Source organism: Lotus japonicus, chromosome 4 (genome assembly GCF_012489685.1).
Source record: "Lotus japonicus ecotype B-129 chromosome 4, LjGifu_v1.2".
Taxonomy (NCBI): Eukaryota; Viridiplantae; Streptophyta; class Magnoliopsida; order Fabales; family Fabaceae; genus Lotus; species Lotus japonicus.
This window is the reverse complement of record NC_080044.1, coordinates 23,779,166-23,788,593: the sequence shown is the minus strand read 5'-3', so window position 1 is coordinate 23,788,593 and position 9,428 is coordinate 23,779,166. Positions and strand designations below refer to the sequence as shown.

The 9,428-nt window shown below is 35.0% G+C and overlaps 2 protein-coding genes across 2 annotated transcripts; one reads left to right on the top strand and one right to left on the bottom strand.

Moving 5' to 3' along the window:
• Positions 1–491: 491 nt before the first annotated feature.
• Positions 492–5,166, top strand: LOC130712509 (uncharacterized). The gene is made up of 8 exons (XM_057562343.1): positions 492–564; positions 1,565–1,774; positions 2,448–2,599; positions 3,651–3,717; positions 4,274–4,373; positions 4,522–4,685; positions 4,909–4,985; positions 5,083–5,166. The coding sequence occupies exons 1-8, from the start codon at positions 492–494 to the stop codon at positions 5,164–5,166; spliced, it is 927 nt and encodes a 308-aa protein (XP_057418326.1).
• A 1,662-nt stretch (positions 5,167–6,828) lies between these two features.
• On the bottom strand, positions 6,829–8,889 carry LOC130712508 (uncharacterized). The gene has a single exon (XM_057562342.1). The coding sequence runs from the start codon at positions 8,887–8,889 to the stop codon at positions 6,829–6,831; it is 2,061 nt and encodes a 686-aa protein (XP_057418325.1).
• Between the last annotated feature and the right edge of the window lie 539 nt (positions 8,890–9,428).

Genomic DNA, 9,428 nt, shown 5'->3' with positions numbered 1-9,428 from the left:
ATTTGATATCGAATAGTTTTAAAGGACTGATTTCGAAATTAACTAAAAAAAATTGTATTTTATGTTTTCGTATATGCATCTTGAAGATTAAAATGGTTTTTATATTGATTCTAAGCATAACAAATTTGTGAAGTTATATTTGATGTTTCACGTGGAAATGACATCACTTGCGTATAAAATGCCCACCCTTTTCTTTATTCGAAGGATCGAATGTTAGACTAGATGCTTAAGGAGCCTAACTATCTACAATTTGTCCTAGACTTTGTTGGTATAACATATTTAATTTTAACACATCACATATGGGGTAATTTTTCTTCGTAACATTTAGTATTGCTATTTAATTTAAGATAAAAAGTAGAGTCAGGTCAAAGATGCTTCACGTGGAAATGATATCACTTGTGTATAAAATGGACACTCTTTTCTTTACTCTCTTTTACTCTCTCTTTCGCTCTCTCTGTCTCGTACACTATTGATTCACACTTATCAGTACGATGAGCCCCCCGACCCTCCGATCAGACGTCTCTATCCGCATTGCCCTTGCCTTTCTCGAGTTCCTCTCGACTGGTTTGTCCATGTTGAATTCATTTACTTTAATTTAATTTTGCAGTAACTTACTTTGTATATGTATGTGATGTACTCATTTAGCATATCAATCTGTATTTTATTGCTCATATGGTGCTAAATTACTATATGATAATCTTTGTGCATTCGTCAATTTGTGTTCGATATCGTGTGATTTGATTGCGATCGTGCTTTTCTTCATTTCTTGTGCAAATTATATTGGGTCATGTGACTCAATATTATGAACCTCTGACCTAGACAGAAATTGTCACAAAATGTGGATTCAATTTGGAAAAATCAATCCAATTACCCATCTTAATTTTATTTTGGGTCTTGGAGTGGATTCGATGTGTGTGTATATTGTCCTCACAACTCTAATAGTTTAGATCTGTCACTGTTCAGAGCCTAACCGAATTCAAAATCAAATAAGCTTGTATTAATAATTTGATTACACCATCATTAATTACTTAAACCTTGGCTAAGTCATGAGATTAACCTTTTAAAGCACGAATGTTAAAGCCTTCCCCATAGTGATTTTAGTTATGATCTCTATTATGGTAAGTAAAGTTCTATTGGAGCTACATAGTCCAATTTTAATTAGCATATGACCAACCATGTATATATTATACTTGAAACTTTAGCCATATTAACAGAAAATAGTGTCTTTTATATAATTCTTTTTTTTATACATCGAAAAACTGTCTTCTATATAATTCTACTTCAATAGATTTCATGAAATTCTGCCTCCGGTGTATTTTTTTTTATTAAATGTAGAAGTGATGTTTTTTTTTGAAAGGGTAGAAGTGATGTTAATGTTGTGAACTTTTCTGCAGTTTTAGTCTTTACTTGAATCTTGTTTAATTCATCAAATCTTGTTGGTCTCAACATCGAAATTGGGATATATTATGTTAGATTGTGCAAATATTCTTTTGCTACATATAAATAACATCCTATATAAACAATATAATTAGCTAATTAAATTCTGGCTGGCCTTCTTCTACAGTTCAAAGTTCAGATGGAGCAGATAAGACAAAAATTGACAATCTTAAGGAGATGTTGATGGATGTATTCAAAGTCAAACAATCCATGGAAGCAACAATTCCTATTTCACTATATAACTTATTTGATTTAGACTCTAAAGAAACAACTCAAAAAAATGAAAGCACATCTGAAGCTCCAAATATTGCACATAGGACTCATTCACATTCTACAGGTATATAAATTATATTTCATTTTATTTTTTGTTTTAATTTTTTTTTTAAAGTTAGGCATAACTGTTTGAATACAATATAGTATAGAATTATTCATTTGACCCTTACCCAACAGCTTAACCTTTTGAGATAATTGATTATTTAACATAATATTAGAGCCTCAGTGACAAGCGGTCAAGAGTTTGATCTCTGCCGGTCTCAATTCTTCTAATAAAAAGTTGAATTTCAGCACATGGTAGGTGAACATGTGCATTGTCCACGCTTCAAGCCCAAATGGCTCTTGCGTGAGGGGGCGTGTTAAAATATAATATAAAATCATTCATTTAACTTGGTCATAATCAACAACTTAAGCTCTTGACATAATTGATTGTTTGACAATAACTTGTATTATAAAATTTAATCAAAACTTATCTATCGTAGATCTGTAATTAGCTTACCTATAAATTGACCATGGCTAGAAACCTTTTGAGTTATATGCAACTTCATGCCTTAAATTTCCAACTCTAAGCATGAAAATGGTTAAGGTCCCAACTTAACTTGAGATATATTTCGTTAAAATATTCCTAATATATTATATATAGAGAAAATATCATGCTTGAACTAATTTTTGAGGTAGAGTTTTACAGAACTTGAATTATAAGAATTGGAGTTATGAGTTGAGTTTTGTATTGGCAGGTTCTGAATCAAAAATTGGAGGACCATTGATAAACTTGTTCCATGAATTTCACATCGCAGTGGCAGCAATTGGGTTCTTTGATTCATCTGTTGGTGAGGACTACCAGAAAAGAAAGTCTCGTGCCAAGCAAATTTTTAAGGATGCCATAGAGGTATATAGCTTATGGAAATATCAATAAAGTTTTCATTACGCATGTGTTTGTTTTTTTTTTCCTTAACTTCTTTTTGATAAGCCATTAATATTAATAAAGGTACCAGTGGTACCAGCTAAACAAGGTAGCCAAATTACATCAAAGTTAAAACAGAAAAGCAGTAGAAAGGGGAAACAGGGGGAAGACAGTAGGCTATGTTAGAAGGGGCTTCTATGTTTTTTCCTTAACTTGAATGTCTTCACCTTTTTGAAAAATTATAGTGCATGGTCCCTCCTTTCTTTCCAAGGGTTTTTTTTGTTTGTTCAATTCTTTTCAAGGGTTTAAACTTGTGTCCTCACACTTACGACAGTCTATCTTTCTTACTATTAAATGTTAGAGTACATGGGCCATATAGTTTTGACTAAAATAGTTTCCCTTGGCCCAAAGCCAATTGCAATGGAAACACCTTAAGACACTTCAACAATTATGAAATTTTTAAGGTTTGAAAGGTTTCTATTGCAAGTTTGTTAAGAGGCATGCTACATCTTTTCATCTTGTAACCATACTATTAAAGCGTGACACTTCATGGGAGAAATGAGATGATTAATTTGAAGACTCATAAACTTGGAGGAAAAGGTTGATTAAATAGTGGAAGTATTGATCTTAAAGTCCAAAACATAGAATCTAATATGATTTCTGAAGTATCAATTTCAACAAATATCAAGCTCAAGCCTAAGTATATATGTGGTTCAGAAGTCTAAGGTGAAGTTGTGTTTCACTTCTGATAGAGAAAACCATGTTTCTCCAATATCTAATATTGCATGAAATAAAATGCATGTTATATTTAATTTTGATTTTTCAAACATTTGGAATACAAAATTATTCTACTGGATCATATTATATCATTCCATCAACTCTATCTAACATGAGCTCGGAGTCATGGATGGTTTGCACGTATTAATTATATAATGATAGCTTATATCTTCAACTACGTGTTGATCCATGTCAATAGTTTCCTTAATTATTTTGTTCTTTCTTGTTGAATTAATGGTATATACAACACTCATAACAGGTACTGAAAACATGCGGACATGAGACATTCAACAAGATGAACCTCGCTGAAGGATTGAAAATGCTAGGTACCAAAAATCATGAAAAGAGCATTAATATCCAATCATTTTAGAAATATTAACAACTCATTTTTTTCATATTCCTTTTATTAAATGATTTTTTTTATTTATCCATATATATTATATTTTCATTTCAAATAAAAATTTGTACGTAATTAAAAAATAAGATTTTTTATCTGGTTGTTTATCATCAAACATACACTACATTAGTTAAGTAAAGCTAGGGTTAAAAAAATTGTAGCTAGCACATTAAATTGCATAAATGGAAAAAATGAAAGCAACTAGTTATGAATTTATTTGTTCAAACTATTTAGGTAGATATGAATAATCTTAGTAATTTTTAGACCAAAAACTCTCATGTATATATATATACATACATAGTTAAATCGCATACACTTTTTAAATAAAGTGTCCTCTAGTATTTAATAAGATGTTTTGCAAGTAATTAACCAAGGTTGAATAAGTCTCTAGTTTTGATATGAAATATAGTGTGTTATGATATGTTGGTGTTGTGCATTCTAAAATTTAAACAAATAAGTTTTGTTTATGATTTTTTTGTTCTTAGGGAACAATGCAATGCACCTCAACTGCTATGGCAAAGCTATTGTGATGTATAGTTGTGCTCTTGCAATGTGCAAAGACAATGCTATCTACTTGTGTAACAGGTATATATAAATTTTAATTAACTAGACGATTATGGAACACCAGTACTTCTTCTTAGTTATTGTTATAAAAAACTATTCATAATTGTTTTTAAGTTGTTATTTACAAAAGATATTAGCATTATTATTAACTACAATAAACCTCTTGCAGAGCCGCAGCTTTTACTAAGATTGGAAAATTGAATGAAGCAATTCATGATTGTGGTGAAGCAATAAAACTAAATCCAAGACATGTTATGGCATTCTATCGCCTTGGTTATGCTTATTATGAGCAAGGCAACAACCTTGAAGCTATCCGTGAGGGATTCATTAAAGGTACGTTGATATCTTCTCATTCCATCTACGTTTTTGTTTTGTCTCACACAAATATCATTCACGAGAGACAATATTGTTAGAGTCAGGAATATTTTTGTTTTCATGGGGCTATCTCTTGTAGAGAGAATTTTTTACAAACACAAAACTGAAATATTTCTTAAGAGAATCAAACATGAATATACCACTTAAATCCCACACACGTATGTAATTTTTTCCTTTATAGTTACTTGGACTTTTTTTGTATATGATGAAGTTTTGCAGCTAGAACCTCAAAATATTGATGCCAAGGTCAGTCTTCAGGTATGTGCTAACTTCTAAATTATCAAGAAGTAATTCATCTATTTACTTAGGAAAATACTCATAATTTTTCACCAAGAGTTTTACATTTACTTAACAGCTAGCCGATTCCAAGCTGAAAGAAGAACTAGAACAAATGAGAGAGCAGGTAAAGTTGAACAACTATTTTCTTACTCTTGTGTAATGTTAGAAACAGAATATAATTATTTATTTGTCATTTACACAACAAATTGAGTTTTCGGATATTTAGTTTTTTACATGATATCAGAGCTTCTATAATCTATATGACTAAAGTGGTTTAAAGTTCAATCTTTGTTGCCTTCATTATTGTAAAGGGCAATCTTGCATGAGAAGGCATGCTAGAAATGTAATATAATCATTTTGGTGTCATTTACTCAATAGTCTAAGCTTTTAGCAAAATTAGTTTTGAAATTCTGGCAACTGTAGGATAGATGTTCTACCAGATGTCAGATGTCTAAGACATCTTGTATAACATTACTCAAAACACAGTGAATATTGCAGCACGATAAATGACTGAAAAACTAAAAACACACAGGAAATTGCGAACCCAGTTCGGTGCAATATCACCTACGTCTGGAGGGTTTTCACCCGAGAGAGATAATCCACTATTATAGAGTGATTGTACACAAAAGGTCTCACAAGATCTGCCCCAATTCAACTACCTTTTCTACCTAACTCTACCCGTGGAATATTACTTAGGTCTCCCCCTAAGTATAAGAACTCCCTCTCACTCTCTCACACAATCACTGCCACAGTGATTGAACTCAAACACGAGTTACAAAGACAGATCTCAAGATCACACAGTAAACACACAACTCTTAGCTCACAACAATTGCATAAAGCTGCTAAGAGAACAAGAACAGTATGAACTCGATGAAACCCTAATACAATCACACATTCAGTACCTAGAACCTAGGTCTTGGGTCTTCATAAGTAGTCTTCCAGGCCTTGTCTTCGTTGGGCTTGAAAGATCACACGGTCCACTAACATATTCAGGAAGTTGTTATTAGAAACAACCAGGTAACCAATCTGCACAATATCTTCGAGTAGTGATTAAAGGTGCATATTCCAACTTCCCTAAATAGCTCCAAATCAAACCCCCTTGAACCGGGTTTGATTACACATAGAATATTCATTGACAGTGCACAGAAGCTCCCAATAATAACCTAATTTGATCACTAAGTAATCAACTTAAAACTTCACAACAAATCAGCAAAGTTACAGAACGTTTCCCAGGGACACACGTCATAGCATGATGTTACAACAACTTGTCCGACATCTTAGCACACAAACATACTTAGATAAAATGCAGACAATTAAACAAAGGAACAACAATCTCCCCCTTCGTCAAATTTTAGCTAATATAATCCACTACCATAAAGACTCTTCAGACAACTTGCAGCTTGACACACCAGAGAAAAGTAAACCAGAATATATCAAGGTAGCTTAAAAACATCTTCCATCAACATAGCTATTTTCAACAGCTATAAACAACCAAGTGCAGTATCAAAACTAGGATCAGGGTTCAGCACAGCAGAAAACCACACCAACCACACTTCACTTCACAGTAGACGTAATAAGCACACAACATGAGCTACTGCTACTTACTGCACAAACAACAACTAACTACTACTCCCCCTTATTAGCACAATTTGGCAAAGGCTCAGTGAAGATCAATAAAGAATTATCATACTAATTCATAGCAGTCAATGTAGAGATTCAAAGTGCACAGAACCACATTCAGACTTATTACAGACTAGAAGAAAATAGAGAAGTCATAGAGCCTGACAAGGCTTCATCAAGTACATCCAAAAGAAAAAACAAATTAAAGAGATGTGTTGCGAGTGGAAGAACTGGTTGAACCAGTTACATCTTCTGCATTCTCATTCTCATTTTCATCCTCCTCTTTTTCCTCTTCAGCAACCTCATCAGTCTCTGCTTCTTCTTCAGCATCAGATTCCTTAGGTTCCTCTTCATTTCTATCAGCAACATCCTCAGTACCCTGATAAGCCTCTTCTTCCTCAGCAGCAGCAGGAACACCTGTCATGGCCTTGATGAGTTTGTCCACATTCAGCTTCCTGATTTTGCAAGCCTGAATGGTGTCACCCAAGGAATTGCAGACAACCCTCAACTCAGCCAAGATATCTTCTTTACCTGAACCAACTGCCTGAGTGCCACTGGCACTGGCAGTTCCCTTTGCTGCAGTCAGCACAATGTTTGGAACATATGTCGTAGCAAACAAGCGATAATCAAACTTGAGAGGCATAGGCTTCTTACCTAGAGGTTCATCATCCCTCACAACATTAGGATGTTGATGTACAATTATCTCAGACAAGAGGCAGGGAAACAAAATAGGCAGCCTTACTGCATAAGAACCTGCATGCTTCAGAGTCCGATCAAAAACAAGTTTACCAAAATCAAACTCACCACCAGTTCCAATCAAATAGAGCATCTCGGCAAGAGGAGCAATTACACCAGACAAGTGGTTAGTCGCCATCCAATTTGCACAGCCAATCTGGAATAACACAACATACTTGGTAGTTAACTTCCCTGATGGAAGCAATCCTTTCTTTGGCCATTTCCTGACCAGCTTTCCAGTTAGAGTCTTAGCAACCCTATTCAAATCAAGCTCTTCATCAGCCACAGCAGCAGGGCTCCAGCCCAAAAACTCATTGACCACTTCAGGAGAAAAATTGACACACTTTCCTCTTACATAGACTTTCCTATACTCAGTGTTGCTCTCATCATCACAGTCAGTAGGGATGTTCACAATGAACTCCCTAACCAATTGAACAAAGCACCTGCCAATATCCTTGACAGTCCTCATCAAACCAGCATAAACTAATAGATCCATGATCTCCTTGAGTTGCAAGGCATCTTCATGAAGTTCCCTCTCTATAGCCAACCTTCTCTGAACAACAAACTTCCAACTTTGTGCAGAACTTGCAAAGTGGAAAGATACATTATCAACAGGAGCATCAGGCACATTTGTAGGAATTCTTTTACCTTTCATCCGCTTTCTTGTAGTAGTTGAGATGTGAGGAACATCTGGTATGACATCTGACTCGGAGTCAGATTCTGACACATGCTTCCTTTTCTTTCCTGCAGAGACTTCAGCCTTCACCTTCTTATTTTCTGACTGCTTCTTCTTAGCAGACTCAGGCACCTGAGAAGTTTTGGACTTCAGAGGAGTCTTGAAGGAAGCCATATCCTTCTTGTTCTTCTTCTTATCTGCAACCTTCTTGCTTGTAGAGACATCAGCTTTCTTCATAGAGCGAGTAGAAACAGGAGTTTCCTTAATTGGGGTTTCATCATCAGAGTCATCCTCTTCTGAGACACTCACAACTTTTGTCTTGCCTTTCTTGGAGGAGGGTGTAGAAGTCTTTTGGACAGAGGCCTCCACTGAGGGTGTTTCTTTACTCTCAGATTTAGAGTTCTCAACCTCGTTCTCATCACTAGAGGTAGGAGAGTTTTCTTCAGAACCAGGAGGAGAGGGGTCTGCTTGTTGGGGTTCAACATCCTGTTCAACATCTGGATCAGTGGTAATCTTTGCAAGATTCTCAAGATCTTCAGTGCTTTCTTGATTAACATCAGTAGTGGGCATAACCTCGGAGTCATCAAAAGGAACATCATTGTGAGAATCATCTGAGATGTCCTGAGGAGTTGAAACCTTTGTTCCCCCTTTCTTGAGAACAACGTGCTTGATTCGATGGCTTCTTGTTCTCTTGGAAGAACCAGATGCTTCTTGAGAAGCCATTGTTGTAGATGAGCGAGTAACCCTAGAAGGTGTTGCAGTTTGGGGATTCAGTCCACGAAATTTAACACCATGGACATTCTTCACGAGTTTGGGACCTGCAACACTCTTTTTACCAAAACTTTGAGACATGATGAAGATAAATTGAAGAACAATTGAAAAATAACCGTTAGAGGTTATGCAAGATAACGAGAGAGAAAGATCATGCTTTTTGTAACAAAGGAAGTAGATGATGATTACTTCCACACGATAGTCAAGGGTGGTTAAATAGTGAAGAATATAGTTGTTGCCCTTGACATGTGTCAATAACTGCTATAAGTCAGTTATTACACAAATCCCTAACTCCCCTCTTAACTTCTCAAACTTAGCCGCATCCAAAGCCTTTGTAAATATGTCTACCAATTGCAAATTGGTTTCCACATGTTCTAGACCAATAACATTTTCTTCAACTAATTCTCTGATAAAATAATGACGAATGTCAAGATGTTTTGTCCTGCTATGTTGGATTGGATTTTTTGAAAAGTTGATGGCACTCAAGTTGTCACAGTACAATGTCATGATATCTTGCTCGAAATTGCATTCTTTCAACATCTGCTTCATCCATAACAGTGGAGTACAGCCACTTCCATCAGCTATATACTCAGCTTCAGCAGTAGATATTGAGACACAAT